At 40.7% G+C, this 20,959-nt stretch overlaps 1 protein-coding gene across 2 annotated transcripts in view; it reads left to right on the plus strand.

Moving 5' to 3' along the window:
* The window catches only part of ftsj3 (FtsJ RNA methyltransferase homolog 3), a 174,627-nt gene that overhangs the window by 45,731 nt on the left and 107,937 nt on the right, over positions 1-20,959 (plus strand). Inside the window, exons 10-12 of one of the 2 annotated variants that reach the window (XM_012967001.3) lie at positions 8,617-8,717; positions 8,834-8,920; positions 9,148-9,273. In XM_012967001.3, coding sequence (XP_012822455.1) covers positions 8,617-8,717; positions 8,834-8,920; positions 9,148-9,273 — 314 coding nt within the window. The remainder of the gene's footprint in view (positions 1-8,616; positions 8,718-8,833; positions 8,921-9,147; positions 9,274-20,959) is intronic. The other variant, XM_012967002.3, reaches the window with a different exon arrangement.

Below are 20,959 nucleotides of genomic sequence, written 5' to 3' on the forward strand. Positions count from 1 at the left end.
GCTGTGGGGGTATATAGCTTCCGTAAGCCAATAAGTGCATGGGCGGTGCAGAGCCAACTCAAGGTGCGACCATCTTGTTTGGCTCGCGCATGAGCACTCCATACTATCTACCATCTTATTGGCAAAATCTTACAAGCTGATCTGAGCATAGTTATCTAATTATGATAAAACATCTTAAAATCAATCTAGCTATGGGGCGTGGCTAGCCATGGAGCCGAGCACACGCACTACATAGGAGCTCCACAACACCAGACTCCATAAGCACCCGAAAAATAAGCACACAGAAGCTTAAAAACGAGACATCGGGTCACTTAGCAAAAACTTGCGGTACACCTGCCATGGGGAAAAAAAAGCTCAGAGAGCAGAAAACCACACTCTCACCTTACCTGCATAAATCCGGCAGTACGGAGGCCCGCGATGAAATCCAAGATCGCGCATCTCAATCTAGTGCGTCTTCGGCTTCTCCTCAGATAAGATCTGCTCCTTCTCCACAGCCCGAGGACACAACACCAGCGGACATCAGACTCTCCTCAGGTCAGAATATCTCTCATATTATTAACCCACAAAGCCTTACAGACAAGGCCCCAGTAACAAACCAAATGTTACAACAGCAACTGGCACAATTCCACTACCTCTTAATCAATCACAAAAGCAATATCAGCTGCCATGAGAGAAATCAAAGAGATTTAATAGACCTAGGAGAACGTACTGACAAGCTGGAAACATATACTGATGATATGGTCCAGAGGCTAACAAATCTAGAGCAGGAGAATGCAGGCCTTAGAGAGGAAATGGCACAGCTTGAAGACTAATGTGAGGATTTAGAGAACAGATCCCGTAGGCAAAACTTACTTCTCAGGGGAATCCCAGAAGAGGTCATTGTCTCAGAAATCCCTAAATACCTGATGGAACTGTTTATGTATATTTGTCCTGACATACCACAGGAGCAATTGAAAATGGACAGGGCACATAGATCGCTGGCCTCAAGGACATTATAGTCCGTTTCCACTATTATGAAAGCAAAGAAGCTATACTAACTACAACTTGCTCCATAAACTCTCTTGAGTTCCACAAACATAGGATACAAATTTGCTCTGACCTATCCCCAGTTACACTGGCCAAAAGAAGGGAACTGAAGCCAGTAACCCAGATTTTGAGAGACTGTAAAATACCATATAGATGGGGATTTCCCTTCAAGCTGATCATCAACCACCGGGGTCAGACACACATACTCTGATACATCCTCACAATGGACATAAACTGCTCTCGGCCCTTGGATTAAAAAAGAGAGACACTCTGAGAACCCCCACGACTTCACCCATGAAGACTGCCTTAAAGGACAAGGAAAGGCAAAGTCACTTGGGGGTGCCAAAATGTTAGGCACCCCCAAGTGACTTTAATCGCTTACCTTGCCTTCAACTACCTTTCACTACTGAGAGCTACTCTATTACCTGGTCTGACCACTCTCCCATAGCTTTAACATTAGATTTAGCCAAATTGCCCCCTAGAGAACTACATTGGCGTCTTAACGAAACAATCTTACATGACCCTGATACCTTTCAGCAGATGGCACAAGCTCTTAAAGATTACTTCCAGCTTAATAAAGGAACAGTCCAATCTTTAGCAACCCTATGGGAAGCTCCCAAGGCAACTATTAGGGGACAATTGATAGCCCTGGCAACTAGTCGGAAAAAAGCCCTCAATAATAACCATAACATCCTACAATCCCAGCTCCACACATTAAAATCCCAATATAACAAGAGCCATTCAGAACAACACCTAACCCAAATACTAGACATTAGAAAACAACTATCCTCACTCAAACACCAGCACATAGAGAAGGCGATTCTATGGACTAAACAGAAGTTCTATGAACAAGGGCACTAACAACACCACACCCTTTTGGTTAGGAAACTCAAAGATCAAACAATACAATCTAGAATCAATTAAAACACCGGAAGGGCAATTAACCTACAGTCAGGACTTGATAGGGGACACCTTTCATAAGTACTATACACAACTCTACAACTTGCACACTACGCACCTGAACAATACATATTCCCCACAAAATATAGAATTACTCTCTAAATTCTTTATGGAAGCCAAATTATCGAAACTAACAGATGAATATAACAAAACCCTGAATGCAAAAATCACAATAGAGGAACTCCTCTCAGTACTCAAGCATATGTCAAATTGCAAATCCCCAGGCCCCGATGGCTTCCCCTATAAATACTACAAAGCCTTCTCCCATATCCTTGGCCCATATTTAGTTATACTTTTCAACGAATTTCTACAGGGAACCCCAATCCCAGGCCCAACCCTGAGCTCCTATCTCACTCTGATACCCAAAGAAAGGAAGGACCCCAGCATATGCTCTAACTATAGACCTATTGCATTGTTAAACTCTGACCATAAACTGTTCTCCAAGATTTTAGCAAACTCGCACCTATACTCCCAAAATTAGTCAACAGAGACCAAGTAGGGTTCATTCAGGGACGACAAGCTGGGGACAATACTAGGCGAACTATTAACTTACTAGAAATATTACATAAAAAAAAAAACCCAGCGGTCCTTTTAAGCCTAGACACAGAAAAGGCATTTGATTGTTTCAGTTGGCCCTACTTATTCTCGCTGATGTCTCACCTTCAATTCTCAGGCCCCTTTCTAGAGGCCCTGAAGGCGTTGTATAAAAACCCAGCCACCCAGTTGAAACTACCTGGTCAAACCCACAAACACATCACCATAACCAATGGCACCAGACAAGGTTGCCCCCTGTCTCCCCTCTTATATGCATTAAGCATAGAGCCCTTTGCAGCAGTGATTAGAAACTCTCCAGATATCTCAGGGGTTAATCTCCAAAACTCAATTACAAAATTTATCTTTTCATTGACAAATCCACTGATCTCCCTTCCAAACCTGCATTTTGGACACCTACGGTAAATTTTCTAACTACAAAGTCAATGTCAGCAAGACACAAGTACTACCATTAAACATCCCGCAACATCAACTGCAACACTTACAGAACTCCTATAACTATAATTGGCATCAATTACTTACCTAGGGACACACATCACGCCAATTTATACAGATTTATTTAGACATAATTTCATTCCATTGTTACAACAGGTTAAATCATTATTACAAAAATGGTCCAAATATTCTTTATCCTGGTTCGGCAGAATCTCGGCCATAAAAATGATTATCCTACCGAAATTCTTATACCTCTTTGAGACCCTAGACAATTATTCGCATGGAATGATAGGTTACCTAACTCAATATGGGGTCACATTGAGAACACCCAACTAGAAACAGGCCATTTAAACCATCTCATCTGGGCAATTCCTCATAGTACAACAGAAAAAGACACTCTTTTATCCTCCACTAAACACACATTATCAATCTGGTATAGACTTAGACAAAAGCATGATTTTATCTCGGCTAAATCACTTGTAACATTATTTTTAAGCAACCCCGATTTCCAACCTGGAATGCATTCTCATTTTATTAATAAATGGTCCGACTCAGGATTCCAGACCGTAGCTGATCTATTAAACCCTTCTACTAAAGAGGTCAAAACATATGAAGAACTCAAGCAAAAATCTAAAATTTTATGAATATCTCCAAGACATTTTGCCAAACCCTACAGCGAGAAAGCTAAACTGAATATTCTCACCCCATTTGAGTCAATTGCCAAGAAGGGCCTCCCACAGAAGGGATTCATTTCCAAAATTCATCAGATTCTCTCTGAACCCAAGGCTGGCATACCTATAAGACACCCTTACATGAATAAATGGGACTCCTATCTTCCTCAACCCCTGTTTGAGGAAGACTGGTCTCTCATCTGGGGAAATGCTAAAAAAAATAACTTGCTCAAGACAGAGCATATTTCTAAGATTCTTATGCTTTGGTATCATACCCCAGCCAAACTATCGTATTTTTCGGAATATAAGACGCACCCAATTTTAAAGGAGGAAAATCTAGAAAAAAAAAGATTCTGAACTATATAATATACTAATTATGAAGTACTTGCCCATCCTGCTGTGTGCTGTGTTAATTGTTCCTCCCTCTGTGGGCTGCAGCCCTGCCTGTCTCTGGGCTCGCACATAATGAGGCATGTGATTACTGCCTGGCTGCCCCAGCAGGAGGAGGCTCCGGGATTTGCATGGGCTGAAGGCTGCTGATTATTTTTAGCTAGTGCGGCTCAGATCACGTTGCGCACACAGACAAGGGGACATTCACTCGGTACTGCGGACCGCCGCACAGACACAGCCGCTTCCGATCGGCACTGCAAGGGGAAGAGGACGCGTGGTACGGACGTCGGGTGGGGGGGGTGGGTGCGCAACGAGCGAAACAATCGCCCCTCGATGGTGCAGCGTTGCGCCACGCATTATGACATGCAGCGTAAAGTCGTCCGGGGGGGGGGGGCTGGGTGCGCGCAACAAGCGCATATTGCATATACATATATACGGTATTTGTCGTATAAGACGCACCAACTTTTCCCCCCCAGTTTTGGGGAAGAAAAAGGTGCGTCTTATACGGCGAAAAATACGGTACATACCTTGTTCCCCGACCATTCCCCAATGTGCTGGAGGAACTGTGGGGATATGGGCACTCTCCCGCATATTTTCTGGTTTTGCCTAATGATAACCCCATTATGGTCAGAAATCTCAGGTCTATTAAGTAAACTATTACGAAACCCTGTACCACTTGATATAACGACCTTTTTGCTAGGCAAACCATTCCCAAAAATCAACAAATCATACCAAGCATTGATCAATCATGGCTGCTTGAATTTTGCTAGCCGCATGCTGGAAAACCCCAGCCCCAAATAAGGTGTTTGAAGCTGGTATCGCCAGACTAACTAACAGAACCCCGCTCTTTCTCAAAATTTGGACACCCTGGGAATTGTACGCCAACGAAGGCTGAAACCCTATTATACCTTTGAAATATAATTACTTAATGTGTTTTACTACTTACCTTTTCTTTATCTTTTTTTGAACTGAGACATCATGGAATACACCACTGTGAAAATTTACATATATCTTTAATAACTTTACCACGCTGCACTGTTATTATATATATATATATATATATATATATATATATATATATATATATATATATATAATATTTCCTATTACTGTTATTGTACAATTCAATAAAAAGATAAGAGTCACAAAAAAAAAAAAAAAATCTAGCTAACTAGAACCTTAACACCCTTGCATGGTTTAGTAGAATAAATGCAATAAATAATAGATGCCTATTGTTCCTGTTTAAAAAGAACTCAAACTGCAGCACATCCTTGTTGCAAATGTGAAAAGGGTGATATTTTTTTTTGAGGTCAGATAAACTGGCAATGTTTCGTGCTTACTCCTGCCCTTTCTCAAATCTGCTTGGTAGTACTTCATACAAGCCATTTATTCCCATCAGAGTGGGAATTAATTATACCAGGATACACTCCCAATAACATATCCACCAATAATGTGCAAAGTGTTGTGAATAATATAAAGTCTTTCCAGAGCTTGCTGTTCAATTAAGTCCATTGAGACATGCAGAGGTACATTTTCCCCAGATAGGGAAGAGACAGGGCATCCTCCTGTTGTTTTTTTTTTTTTTTTTCCTTCATCTTCTTAATCTTTGCAGCTTTCAAATGGGGGTCCATGATCCCACAGCCAAAAAACTATTGCTTGGCCAAAATGAAACCAATCCCTGATTGCTAAGATAATTTGGACCCCAGCGATCCGATAGCTGCTGAAACACCAAACTGGAGAACTGCTGAACAAAAAGTGAAATAACTACTACAAATAATAAAAAAAAAAACTGAAGACCAATATCAAATTGTCTCTGTATATTACATCACAATAAAAGTTAACTCAAAGGTGAACATCCCATTTAAACAAATCTTAGCCAGGCCTTATGCAAAAAAGGTATTTTCTAATATCTATACATACTATCCACAACACCAACTGATCTATCTATAGATACTATAGTATAGTAGAGATAGTATCTATAGATACCTGAAGTATCCAGTATCCTTTCAGTTACTCTACCCTATGAAGGATGGGAAAAATATATGGGACAATACAAAAAGATCTTCCCTTGTGTGAGATACCTGGATTAACTCTATGAAATGTTCCCAATACAACAGATGATGTCAGGGTTGTAGACAGCAGGGTTCATTAGCACATTTCATGTGATAACACATTTGCCTTATCAGCCATGAACAATAGCATTCAAATACTAGATGCTATGCACACAACTCGCAAACAGGTTAGCTATAGTTCTGTACATACGCAATGACCTAACGGCTTAAGGCAAATCTGTAGGCAGGCTGGGTTTAGAGCACATTGACAAAATTTATCAAAGTTTGTATGTAATGATCTCAAAAAGTCACCAGTCCAGTGGAGGGCCCTCAATACACTCATGGGAACAATTGATAGAAAAGGCAATCCCACTTTACAAGCTTACTTATATGAGAAGAGGTTGCCCATTCAAATTTTATAAAGTGTGGGAACCCTAGTTAGACTTAGACCCAGCAGTGGACTAAACCCTTACACAATATATATCTAGAACTAAAGTTGAAACAAATACTGACTTCTGAATCTCCCTCCAACCAGCAAAAAAATAAAAAAAGGGGGAAAGATAAAGATAAAGACAGAACCTAGAAACTGTAAGAAATATGACACCATCACGATTAAGTTGGGTATATATTTATTTGTATGTTCAATGTTAAACATGGCATCTGTAACACATTCACTATGTTATATATGTAAAGCAATATCATGTGATGCTCAATAAGAGAAAAAAAAAGTCACCAGTGCATATTAAAGTAGGTAACATTTTTTTACGATCAGATGCACTAGTACAGTGCGTACAGTTACATAATAGGGGTTAAAACCCTTTACATGACCAAGTAGTTGATCTTTTGAGGGAAAGATGAATAGTGGCCAAGCCCCCAATAGTAGCCCCCAATAGGAACCTTTACAGCATGATGTTCCTTCCAGAATTTATACAGAGTTTAGGAAACACCCTCTCATTACTGTGTGTGAAGGCTGGGGGGTAGCACAGGGTTAATTAAATCATGACTTGTTAGCTAAACTGATCTGTCCTGATTTATAATAGTCATAACTATAACCTTGTGCCTGGTGTTGATATAAGTGTAATATTCCTCGTCTCAACCCTTTCTCCTTGTAGATTGTAAGCTCTTTTGGGCAGGGCCCTCTTCACCTCTTGTATCGGTTATTGATTTCTTTATATGTTATTCTGTATGTCCAATGTATGAAACCCACTTATTGTACAGCGCTGCAGAATATGTTGGCGCTTTATAAATAAATGTTAATAATAATAATAATAATAATAAATTCCTCGTAACGGTGTGATCTCATGAGCACATAAAAAGCAATACATTCCTCCTGCTAAACACAATGTAGAAACCTGTATAATAGACACCAATGAAAATGATGCTTGTGTAATTGTATGGAATACTGGTAGGCCATATTTTCATATTTCTTGAGGTATATGTGATTTTGTGATGGTTCTGAGTATTTGAGCCTGTGAGTAACAGTTTCCATAGTGCTCAGGTGTGAGATCGCTGCTAAAATCTTAACTGTGTATTAAGGTGGCCATACACGCACCGATATTATCGTACGAAACCTCGTTTCGTACGATAATCGGTGCGTGTATGGTATGTCAGCGAGCCGACCGATGTCGCAGGAAGCTGCTGAAATCGGTCGGCTCGTCGATCGGCCAGGTTAGAAAATTTTGATCGGGCGCCATAGAAGGCGCCTGACCAAAATTCTCCCTTCAGAGCTGAATCGGCAGAAGGAGGTAGAAATCCTATTGTTTCTACCTCCTTACCTGCCGATTCAGCCCTGAATGGTGTGTGGCGGATCTGACGATGTTTCGTGCGACCGATGGTCGTACGAAACATCGTCGGATCGCCACGTGTATGGCCAGCTTTAGACAAAAGGGGGCTTCTAAAGGATGCATAAATTAACACTTGTGATCAAGCACAGTTGTCCAGCAGTATTGTTAACCCTTTTCATACTTGAGCGCTGTTGCTCTGGCTTTACATGATATATGGGCAAACTGTGTCTGACACCCCCCACCCCATAGGTACCTTCTATGTATCAAAACAGACTGTATTGGGACCCCATATTCTGAACCCCAATCTCTGATATATGCTTGGTTATGAAGGGACCTATGGCTTGGTATATCATCTATCCCATGCTTGACCTTAGTGTATGCACTCTCCAGCAGTGGTTCAATTAACAACTCAAATTCTATAACTCTTCCCTATGAGTTATTCCTAAGGGCTCTGGTACACGGGGAAATTAGTCGCCCGCGACAAAACTCCATGTTCGCGGGCGACTAATCTCCCCGATTTGCCATGACCCGCCATCCCACCAGTGAACATGTAAGTCGCCGGCGGGATGGCGGGTCATGGCAACTCGGGGAGATTAGTCGCCCGTGACAAGGGAGATTTGTCGTGGGCGACTAATCTCCCCGTGTGCCAGAGCTCTAAAGCCACACTTTAGTAGTTTTGTATCTGAAGCTGCTCCAGAGTTCAATTGTTTTTATTTGTATTCCTTAGACAACCTCTTATTATTTTAGATTATTCTGGATGACACTGAATTTGAGAGACATCCAGCTACAACAAATGATATACGTGAATGTTGTCGAGATATCAAAGTATTGGGTCGGAAGGAGCTTAGGTAATGTGCAATTTTATTTGTTTTGTCTGTGTCTTTTCTCGGAGTTGTGTGAATTATTTTATTTTTTTTCCTGAATATTTAGCTGTTGTGCTTAAAGATGCTTTTACATTTTGAAGGTTGCTCTTAAGCTGGCGTTCTAAACTACGTAGACATCTTGCTAGAAAATTAAAGGCGGCATCTAAAGAAACGGAAAAGAAGACAATGTGAGATGTTTTCATTATCTTTGCACTATACTAAATCTACATATGTTATTTGTGCATATCATTCCTTTTCCATCACTATCTCAAAGACAACAATGTTTCTACCTACATGCTTTGTATAATGTCTGCTCATTTTCTATCACTTTTGTATTTCTGAAATTTTTCAAGCTGAAAATGTATCCATCAAAATGTGTTTCACTAGTTTTTAATTTTGATAATTCTTTTTTTAGCAGTCTTAGCTCTGATGAGGGAGAAGGACAGGAACCCATAGGTGAGAAAGATTATGATCAGGAGGATGAAGAACTGCACCGGAAGCTGGCTGAAGTTAAAGCTGAAGAACTATCAACACTTAAGAGGTTTGTAAAAGTGATTAAAATGTTTTTGTGCCACTCCTTGTAAAACCTATAGAAGACAATTAAATATACATAGATACTTTAGATGCTGGCCAAGTAAGAACTGCTCATTAACTCACCTCGATTGGAACCATTCTTGTTGCCCTAGGTTTTCTATTTTAGAATTTTCCATACAAGTGGGTTTATATGCATATGGTACTACTGTTCCAGTAGTACAACCCAGTTCATTGAAATGAATTGAGACAACCCCTTTTAAACTGTCAAAAAACAGGTTAACAGGAGAAAAGCAATTAGTGCTAATCCTAGCTTTTCATAATGCCGCCAGTAAGAGGAAATGGTCAAACTCCTACCTGTGTAGCCATATGATACAGTTGTTTGCCACTGCTCCTAACCATGTAATGTCGACATGATCAATTTTCCGATAAGACACTTGCTGACCAGCTTCTCTGATCAGAATAGCAAGAATTGATTTTACCACAGCTTGAGGAAAGGCTGCATTTGGCCTAAACTTTGCAGTTGTTTCGGATTAAAGGCTTTATATATTGAGACACTGCACAATGCTGTTTTCTCCACATGACCAAACTTAAGTAACTACTTACAGCAGCAAACAGATATTTAACCTTGTATGCTCAAATGAGCTCTTTGTAGTGCTTTGTAACCTTTAGAAAGTTTGAAAACTAAAATAACCATACCAATGCATTTCTGATGATGTTGTTTTCTGACCTTCAATCTCACTAGGTGATGAAAAAGCATTACTTTAAATGGTTTAATTAAATATTAGTGAGTTTATTGCTTGCTGCATTGAGTTCAACTTTTTATGTATAACTGAAACCTACCCATCTACTAGTCTGAAGACTCTCCAATTAGCTGAGGGGGGGAGGGGGGGAGGGAATATCTTCTGATTCAAAAAGACCAATCACCAACCACCTTTCACTAATAGCATCTGTATTTTCTCACTTGTTAAAAAGCAATCCAATCCCTCCTTGAAACTATCTATTGTTTTTGCCACCATCATTACTTCAGGGAGAGAACCACACAACTTCACAGCCCTTTCAGTAAAGAACTCTTTTTACTATTTGAAAAAAAAAAATGAAACAACCTTTCTTCTGAATAGATGCCCTTGTGTCTGCTGAAAGGGCTTACTGGTAAATAAAGCATTTAAGAGTTTATTATATGGCCCCCTTATATAGTTATACATATACATAATCTCTCGTCTTTAGTGCTACTTTTCCAGCGTAAATTATATCAACTTTGTCAGGCTCTCAATATGACTGAGACACTGGACACCAACACTGCAAAAGCATTTTTTAGATGTACAGTAGAACCCCCATTTTACGTTTTTCAAGGGACCATGGAAAAAAGATGTAAAATCAGGGAAAATGTAAAATCAGGGAAATGTGTTAAAGACACATAAATGTAAGCTATTTAAAGGAAATAAGTACAGGAACCATTTTTTATTTGCAACATAGTTACTTTACTGAGTTATTTCAGGTTTAAACATACAGTACGGTACATTGTATAGTAGTACAGTATTGCAAAGCACTACACATTTGCAACTCACATTTATACTGGCCATGAGAATTAGTGTTTTTTAAACAGTAAAGTAACACAGTATGGTATACTACGGAAGAGCACTGGGGCCACCAAAAAAAAAAAAATTCTGTTGAATTATGACTTTTAAAAGAGTCAGATTTTTTTTCTGTTTCTTCAAAACCTGCTGTTAAAACTCATAATTTTGACTTTTTAAAGTCATAATGAGTTTAAAAGTCATACTGTAGTTTTGACATTTTAAAGTCATAATTTTGAGTTTAAAAGTCCTAGTTTTGACTTTTTAAATTCAAAATTATAAGTTTAAAAATTCCTATTTCGACTTTTTAAAGTCATAATTATGAGTTTAAAAGTCATACTGTAGTTTTGACTTTTTAAAGTCAAAATTATAAGTTTAAAAGTCCTAGTTTTGACTTTTTAAAGTCATAATTCACCAGAATTTTTTGTGTTTAGCACAACATGAATTAAACAGACCAAAGTTGTTTGAAAAAAGTACTTCACATACTACATACAGTACCTGTAGTACAGTACAGTGATCCAAGAGTTAAACTTTATAAAACTTTAACGTGCATAAAATTGGGAACTAGTGAACACTTACATCTTTGCAATGTCAAATTGGTATAACCTGGTACAGTACTTTTACTGCACTTTAACTGTACACCCCATGTACCTGACAAAAAAAATCTGATATTCTGCACTGCTTTGTCATTTTTTGCCTGCTAAACCACTCAATTTGTTTTTTGCACCTTGTACAAATTGTCAAAAAGAGATTCATTACTTTCTGCAGTGGAGTGGTAATTTCTGAGTGTAACAATGGCTGACAGTGCTTTAGAACTTGTGGGAATATGGATTTCCTCATCTTCTACTGGCTCAGAGGTTTCATCCTCATCATCTTGATCTGTTTCATTGATGTGATCATCCAGGATTTCATCAGTGTTACGGACATCAAAAGATGGAATGTCATTGTCAATTGCCACAAAGTTGCTGAAGGTTGTTCCTGTTTGCAATTGCTCCCAAGCATCATTCAGGTCATCATTCCCTTCTTCCAGGTTGTCTTCACCCATCTCTTCAGTTTCATCACAAAAGCCAGCTTTCTGGAAGCAGTTAACAATGGTAGATTGCTTAATCTGATTCCATGCTTGTGCAGTATAGTGCAAAGCATCAAGCACATTTATTTTCAGCTGTTTGGGATCTTTAACTCACTCAAGACCCTGTTTACAAGACTTTTTCTATAGTAGGATTTAAAAGCAATGGATTATGCCTAAATCTAGTGGTTGTAGCTGACTAGTACAGTTAGCTGAGAAGAATACCAATTTGACATTGTGAAGATGTAAGCTGGGTGGATGAGCAGGACACCTATCAAGAAACAATAGTATCTTGTGTTTTTGAAGCCTCATTCTGTTATCCAACAAATGCATCTGTTCTTCAAATAATTTTGTTGTCATCCAGGCTTTTGTATTTGCAGTGTAGTTTGTTGGTAGAGTGTTGACATTTTTAAAACATCGGGGCTTTACTGACTTGCCAATTACAAGGGGTTTTAATTTTTCACTGCCATCAGCATTTGTTGTGAACAAAACAGTAAGTCGCAGTTTACTGAGCTTTCCTCCATGACAGTCTTCTCCTCTGAAGCAAAACGTTTTTCCTGGAAGAACATTAAAGAACAAGCCAGTTTCATCTGTGTTAAAAATATTCTTGAGCTCGTATCCCTCAAGATAGCAGGGAAGCTGGTTTGTTTTCCAGTTGGTGACAGTGTCAATATCAACACTTTTACTTTCTCCACATACAGCCTTGTACACCACATTGTATCTCTTCTTAAATCTGTCTATCCAGCCATTTGATGCTGTAAAGTTGTCAATACCAAGCCTTGTGGCAATGTGAACTGCTTTTTCCCTTAACATGATGCCACTTATTGGGACATTTGAAGCATGAAGACCTGCAAACCATTCTTGCAACAACTTCTCCATCTGTTCATACTTGGACTGAGTCACATACTTTCTCTTTTTTGCCTGTGGGCCACACTTATCTGCACTTCCTTCAGTTGATGCTCTCTGCTTTATAATTGTGCCCAGGGTTGAGACAGGAATACCAAGCTCTTTAGCTAAAGCGACTCGGGTCCCATGGTATGAGTCTGCACGGTCTAGAATAGCAATCTTTTCTTCTAGAGATAGAGATTTTCTTTTTTTCTTTTTAGGACTGTTTGTTTCACATATTGTTATGTACCTAGAAATGTACAAAAACTTTACTATGTGTACAGCATAAAGTGTAGTTTTACACCCCCACACACTCAGGCTCCAACTGCACAAACATACACAACATGTACAGTACACATCATACCAAAACAACACATACTCACTCACACACACAGCATTACATCACATCACACAACCAAATGCATGAAAATGCACTGCAATCACATTATACAACATACATACATTACATGCATACATACAACACTGTATTCAGGAGTGCTGCACTTACCAAAAGTACTCTTTTATGATAAGCCTTCTTGTTTCAATATGGCTGGTAAATTTTCATAGGTGTTCAAGTGATCTCTGATTTGCTCTAGTAGTCAAGAAAAGAGACAATAAGAATGTCTGCAGTTTATTCACATGATTAGACAGTACTGTTTGTACACACTTCTGTTGTGCTGAACTTACCTTAGGTCTTGCTTTACAGTATGTCAAGTGCAGTATACTGTATAATGAGGTTGCTTCCTTATGATGTGGCAGATTTCCAGAAGTGATTTGCTGTAAGGGGTCAGAAAAAAGCAGTTAAACATTCAGTGTAATCAAACACTACAATTCTGTACAGTGGTGATCCTAAACCTTTTTTTACCAGTGAGCCACATTCAAAAGTACAAAAACGTGCCAATTATGGGCTGTGATTGCCTAATGGTAGCCCCTATGTCAAGGATCCCCCATACCTGTGAGCCACATTCAAACGGAAAAAGTGTTGGGGAGCAACACAAGCATGGACAAAGTTCCTTGGGGTGCAAATTAGAGCTACAGTATACAGTTATTGGCTATTTGGTAGCCCCCATGTGGAATGGCAACCTATAGAAGGCTCTGTTTGGCATTATGCCAGGTTTTTATGCAACCAAAACTTGCCTCCAAGCCAGGAAATCAAAAATAAGCACCTGCTTTGAGGCCCCTAGCAGCAACATCCAAGGGGTTGGTGAGCAACATGTTGCTCACGAGCCAGTGGTTGGGGATCACTGCCCTATGTGGCCTAGCACCAATTTCCTGAGAGCATACATAACATACAGTAGTACAGTAGTGACACCACAAATGATGCATGTTGCTGACACAAAGACACCCCATAAGACCTCCACCCCTAGAGCATACATTAGACATACTATTCAGCACTGATGCCACATGCTGATTGGCACGGACACAGAGGAACCCCTTCCCCCCCCCCCCCTCCACTCCAAGAGCGTTCACCACTGACACCCCATTGCCACAGGACACTGATACAGAGGACCCCTTCCCCACCCCAAGAGCATTCACCACTGACACCCCATTGCCACAGGACACTGACACAGAGGACCCCTTCCCCCCCCCCCTCCACCCCAAGAGCATTCACCACTGACACTCCATTGCCACAGGACACTGACACAGAGGACCCCTCCCCCCCCCAAGAGCGTTCACCATTGCCACAGGACACAGAGGACCCCTTCACCCCATTGCCACAGGACACTGACACAGAGGACCCCTTCCCCCCCCCCAAGAGCGTTCACCATTGCCACCCCATTGCCACAGGACACAGAGGACCCCTTCACCCCATTGTCATAGGACACTGACACAGAGGACCCCTTCCCCCCCCCCCCCCAAAGAGCGTTCACCATTGCCACCCCATTGCCACAGGACATTGACACAGAGGACCCCTTCCCCCCCCCACCCCACCCCAACAGCGTTCACCACTGACAACCCATTGCCACAGGACACTGACACAGAGGACCCCTTACCCCCCCCCCCCCTCCACCCCAAGAGCTTTCACCACTGACACCCCATTGCCACAGGACACTGACACAGAGGCGGAAATGGCGGAAAAAACTTATAATCCGGGGACGTAAATTCGGGGTTCTACTGTATGTATAACTTTATTTATAAAGTGCTACAAGGGTACGTAGCGCTGTACAATCTTACAATATACAAAATTACATACAGGGAGGACAAATGTTATAATAAATACAATAAAAAAGTATAAATACACAGGTATGGTTATTTGCCCTTGAGCGCAGGACTAGACAAAATGTTTTAGTGCTCCAGAAGGTAGCATCTGAGTTTTTACTTGAAGAGAGTGAGTGTTACTTGAAGAGAGTGGTCTGTAAAGAACTGCCACCCACACAGAAAGAAGGAGGCACAGCTGAACTGCATGCACCTCAAAAGAAGGAAACCTGAAGGAAGGAAGTATAGGGATTCGTTTAAAATGGCAATGGGGGGAGAGCAGAACGCCAACCCCTCCCCCACGACCAGTAATGCAGGGAGTATGAAAGAAGGAAAGACCACCATAAGAGAGAGCTGCCTCAATAGCATTCTGAGAGAGCCAGGTCTCTGCTAGGGTAAACAGGGCAAACAGGTGAAAAGACCTGGAGCAAAACAGATCATGAATTAATGTGGCTTTGTTAGTTACAGAGTGGGTATTAAAAAGAGCACAAAATAATGGGAAATAAGAAGAGGAGAGAGTGGAAATTTGAATAAGGTTATAGACTGGTTAGTAGTTTGTGAGGGTTTTACCAGATGAGAAGCATTGTGTGGGTGATAGGAGATAATTAAATGGCAGGGACTGGGATTTGGAGAGAGATCATCGGCGGCAAGTAGTAGCAGTAAGGAGAGGGAAAAGAGGTGGAAGAATGATTTGAAATTAAGCTTTTTCAAGGTATGAGTTGGAGGTGCTAGATTTTTCAAAAAGTTTTATAAAGATTATAAGAGCAGCAGTGTGTTGAATGGAGCAGAGAGGAAGATATTACTATGGAGTAGGGACAGTCAGCTGGAGGGCTAAAGGAAGACAGAACCTTTGGAAGCACAAACATGAAAGAGTCTGACTGGTAAAATGGGAGAGCTGGAGGTACTGGCGTTGGAGCCAGTACCTCATGAATGAGGTCTCATGACTGGGCCTGTAAGTTTGACATCCGTGGTGGGCAAGTTATTTGAAGGCTTGTAAAGGGATCACATTCAAAATTATGTAGTGGAGAATGCCATTATGAGCAGTAATCAGCATGGCTTTATGAAGGACAGGTCATGTCAGACCAATTTAATTGCTTTTTATGATGTGGTAAGTAAGAAGCTGGACAGTGGGGATGCAGTAGATATAATCTATTTGGATTTTGCCAAAGCATTTGATACCGTTCCCCACAAACGACTGCTTTCTAAGCTAAGGTCTATTGGTCTTAGTGAAGTCGTTTGCACATGGATAGAAAACTGGCTACAGGATCGGGTACAGAGGGTGGTTGTTAATGGTACATTCTCTACTTGGAATAAGGTCCTCAGTGGGGTCCCTCAGGGTTCTGTACTGGGTCCACTTTTGTTTAATTTGTTCATCAATGACTTAGGGGAGGGTATTATGAGTAATGTATCAGTGTTTGCAGATGACACAAAACTCTGCAGACCAGTCAATTCTATCCAGGATGTGACATCCCTGCAGCAGGATCTTGACCAACTGGCAATCTGGGCAGCTAAGTGGCAGATGAGATTTAATGTGGATAAATGTAAGGTCATGCACCTGGGATGTAAAAATATGCAAGCCCCGTATACCCTTAATGGGACTGCACTAGGCAAATCCATAATGGAGAAGGACCTTGGAGTCCTTGTAGATAATAAACTTGGCTGTAGCAAGCAATGCCAGGCAGCAGCTGCAAGGGCAAACAAGGTTTTGAGCTGTATTAAAAGGGGTATAGATTCACGGGAGGAGGGGGTTATTCTTCCCCTTTACAGAGCGCTGGTAAGGCCCCATCTAGAATATGCTGTTCAGTTTTGGTCTCCAGTGCTCAAACGGGACATTATTGAGTTAGAGAGGGTCCAGAGAAGGGCAACTAAGCTGGTAAAGGGTATGGAATGTCTCCGTTATGAAGAAAGACTGGCCAAGTTGGGTCTGTTTACACTGGAGAAGAGGCGCTTAAGAGGTGACATGATAACTATGTATAAATATATAAAGGGATCATATAATAACCTTTCTAATGTTTTATTTACCAGTAGGTCCTTCCAACGGACACAAGGGCACCCACTTCGTTTAGAAGAAGGGAGGTTCCATTTAAACATTCGGAAAGGATTTTTTACAGTGAGAGCTGTGAAGTTCTGGAATTCCCTCCCCGAATCAGTCGTGCTGGCTGATACATTATATAACTTTAAGAAGGGGCTGGATGGATTCTTAGCAAGTGAGGGAATACAGGGTTATGGGAGATAGCTCTTAGTACTAGTTGATCCAGGGACTGGTCCGATTGCCATCTTGGAGTCAGGAAGGAATTTTTTCCCCTCTGCGGCAAATTAGAGAGGCTTCAGAGGGGTTTTTTGCCTTCCTCTGGATCAACTAGTAGTTAGGCAGGTTATATATAGGCATTATGGTTGAACTTGATGGACGTATGTCTTTTTTCAACCCAACTTACTATGTTACTATGTTACTATGTAGGAGCAAATGCATTATGCCAGTATATCCAGGAAATTGGGTCCCGATTCACAAGGACAGAGGCTGCCGAGTCTTCTGCAGTTGCTCCCTAGTTGCTCCTCTTGCTGAAATCCTTGTTAAACTCTGTTTCAGTTCACTTGTGATTCACTTTGGAAGAATTCACTCTTGCGCTGCTATCCCTTGCACAGTGCAAAATGATTTCTTAAGATAAAGGGAGAGCAAGCTGGGCCACTCCTGTACACAGACAAACCCTCAAGTAAACCCTGCACACCAGAAAAAAAAATTATTTTCTGGGAGATAGTTAAAAAGACATTTTTATTTATCAGGTCATTATGCAGTAACAATATTGCATTTTTTTTTATAAAAACATACTATCCATCAATAAACAAATCAATACATACCACCCAGTGAAAAAATTGAAAAAAAGGTATGAAGGCAGATACTCTGGATGAGAGAATACCCCAATGTTTCGGCTCAAACGCTTTGTCAACGGAGCTCTATTGACAAAGGCGTTTGAGACGAAACGTTGGGGTATTCTCTCAATAATAGCAATTACCTGTAGAATAAGCAGAAGAGAGATGGTGTCAATTTCTAACTCCTTGTTAGGAATTAGATGCAAATGATGAAAACAGTAGCACTCCGGTAATTTTCAAAAATAGTGCTTTTACTCAAGTGCAAAAAGGCAACATTTCGGGATTCAATCCAGCCCTTTATCAAGCCTAATAATACCAATACAATCAAGTGTCAAATACCCACAGGAAGAGGTGGGGCCATCTGTGCTAACCTCCATTTACTCAGTGAATACATTTTGGACAACATTAAAGTAATCAAAAAACAAAGTGTCATTCTGTAATCTCTGAATACAGTATAATCATAAGTGTTCTGTGGTGTATCAGATGTGACAAGTTACCCAAAATATTGATAAGGACAGTAGTAAGTAGTATCTTCAATGTACTTCCATCAACAAAATATCTTTTTGGCTCCAATGCCAAATTCAGCAAACAGATCACCCCTGAATTGTTATGGATCAGGAGCTTCCACAACTCTTGTCTAAAAAGGAGAGAACATTTTTTTTTAAGCATGATATCATTTATATATCAATAATAGAGGGAGCAATATTGCTGATATAATGCAATTGGTGTAGACAAATGTGTTCTCAAAGTCCGCCATATATAGGTTGGCAAATATGGGACCAACATTGCTCCCCATAGCCATGCCTTGTAGCTGCTTGTGAAAAGTATCACCAAACATGAAATAACTCATAAAGTATAATCTCCAACAGACTCATAAGAAAAAAACTTTTCTTTATCAGTATAATCAGTAGCTACATGTAACAAATTTTTAACTGCATTCAAACCAGCCAAATGTGCTAAAGAAGTATATAAACTAGTAACTGGCCAACAATGTTTGACTTTACAATTATTCAAAACATCAAGCAGTTTGTATCCCTCAAAAAAAAGATTTTGTATTACGTACAATAGTTTGCTAAACTTTATTTAAATAGGTAGATAGAGGAGAAAATACTGAGTCAGTATTGGCGACTTTTGGTCACCCTGCTAGATGGTGTATATCCTTGTAGATCTTTGGGATAGTATAAAATACTGGTGTAGTTGGGTCCACTTTATATAGAAAATTCTAAAGGTCAACATCAATAACCCCATCACTATATGCTGACTCCACAATCATTATTTTGTTCTGTAAAGTTATTAGGGGGTCATTAGGTAAAACACAGTATACACAGTATTCTTATCTGTCGACTGTGTTTTAATGACATTGACATAATAACTTTTATCAAGTTTTTCAAACTTTAATCGAAAGCATTTTTTAGATGGAGCCTTAACAGAGAATGACCCTCTCCTCCCATATAAGTTTGCCTTTGTAGCTGCTGACAAGTATTGCTTGCTACAGAAAAGTTTATTGGGGCCAAGTGGCTTGCATATCTTTACATCCCAGATACATAACCCTATATTGATCAACATTGAATCTTACCTGCCCCTTGAACCACCCAGATTGCCTGGTTGTCAAGATCCTGCTGCAAGGATGCCACATTCTGCATGGAATTAATTAGGCTGCATTTTTTTTTTATCTGCAAACACTGATAAATTAATTAGAATTCCCATTAGCAAACAAATTAAATGAAAGTAGACACTACAAAACATTAAGTACTACCTCTGTACATGATGCTTTAGCCATGTACAAACTGTTACTAGGACCAGTTTAGGAAGCAGTTACTTTTGAGGCACTTTGACAAATCCAAATAGCTCACTGTCCAATTTACTTTTTCACAAAAAGCAATCAAATTTCTCTGACGTGACCTAACAAATGATTAAATAACTTGCCCACCACAGTTAACAAACTTAAGTTGGCCATACCCTAACCGACCAGCTTGTTTGTCAAAGACCTGGGCCGCATTTGGCTGCCCACAATTCCATAGGTACCAGATGAAAGTGAGCCTGGTCTAAAAGGCTAAAAGCCTTGGCTAATACTAAACTACATCCCACATTCCATCAGACCCTGGTGCTTTGTTCACAATTATTTTTTAATAAACATTCATGTCCCATGTCCTGTGTCAGCCACAGTCTTCCCATATTTCTCCCATTCAGATGATCAGAAGCCTCATAGGAAAAAAAAAAAAAAGCTGAGCTCTGTAAAGAAAGTTCCCATAATGCCTCGCTCCTGCACCAAGACCGGTGTACATGCTCAGTTTGTAAGACTATGAGGAAGCTTCCTGCTCAGATCATACATTCCTAAGGGGGAAAAGGAGTTCTTAGCATAGTCTCCTGCTCCCCCCGAGCAGGAGAGGAGAGAGTGCGTGTCTCTGGCACAGGAAAACAAAGACAACAAATCCTGTTTCTGGAATGTGTGATCTGAGCCAATCAGCAGGAAGCTTCCTCATAGTCTCGTGCTCCCCCCGAGCAGGAGAGGAGAGAGTGTGCGTGTCTCTGGCACGGGAAAACAAAGACAACAAATCCTGTGTCTTTTGACAGTCAGTGCAGTGTTTCTGTGAGTGCTTATTGCTGTATTTACATAGACCGGACACAGGCACTGGAGGGTTAACTTCACCTTCCAGGAGGAAAGGACACTAAAAGAACAAGAGTCTTGACGACCCCCCCAGGGGACCAGCCCATCTCTCCTCCGCAGGCTAAACCCCCTCTGGGAGGCTGTCACCACCCAGTAGTTTTGGTGTCCTCATGGGAGGTGGACACAGCTCCCCTTTGGGGATTTATTTAATAATTTATTCATTTTTATTTTTTTATCATTTAATAATTAATTTAATTTTTTCCAGCTTCTGGGGCAGCAATTACCATTCAGCCCCCAGTTGGAGCTCCTGGAACATGCTCCCTGCCGGGTCCTAGTAGCCCCCCCCCCCCCCGTCCCTGCGTGCCACCTGACAGTTACTCCGGGTGCTGCGATGGGAGTTGCGCACCTTCTGTGCACCTGTACTGGAGAACCTCCTGCCTGCAACGGTTCCACGACGGGGACAGGGCGCGCAGTTATCGTTTGGATGGGGATGTGCTTG

This window comes from Xenopus tropicalis, chromosome 7 (genome assembly GCF_000004195.4).
Source record: "Xenopus tropicalis strain Nigerian chromosome 7, UCB_Xtro_10.0, whole genome shotgun sequence".
NCBI classification, from domain to species: Eukaryota; Metazoa; Chordata; class Amphibia; order Anura; family Pipidae; genus Xenopus; species Xenopus tropicalis.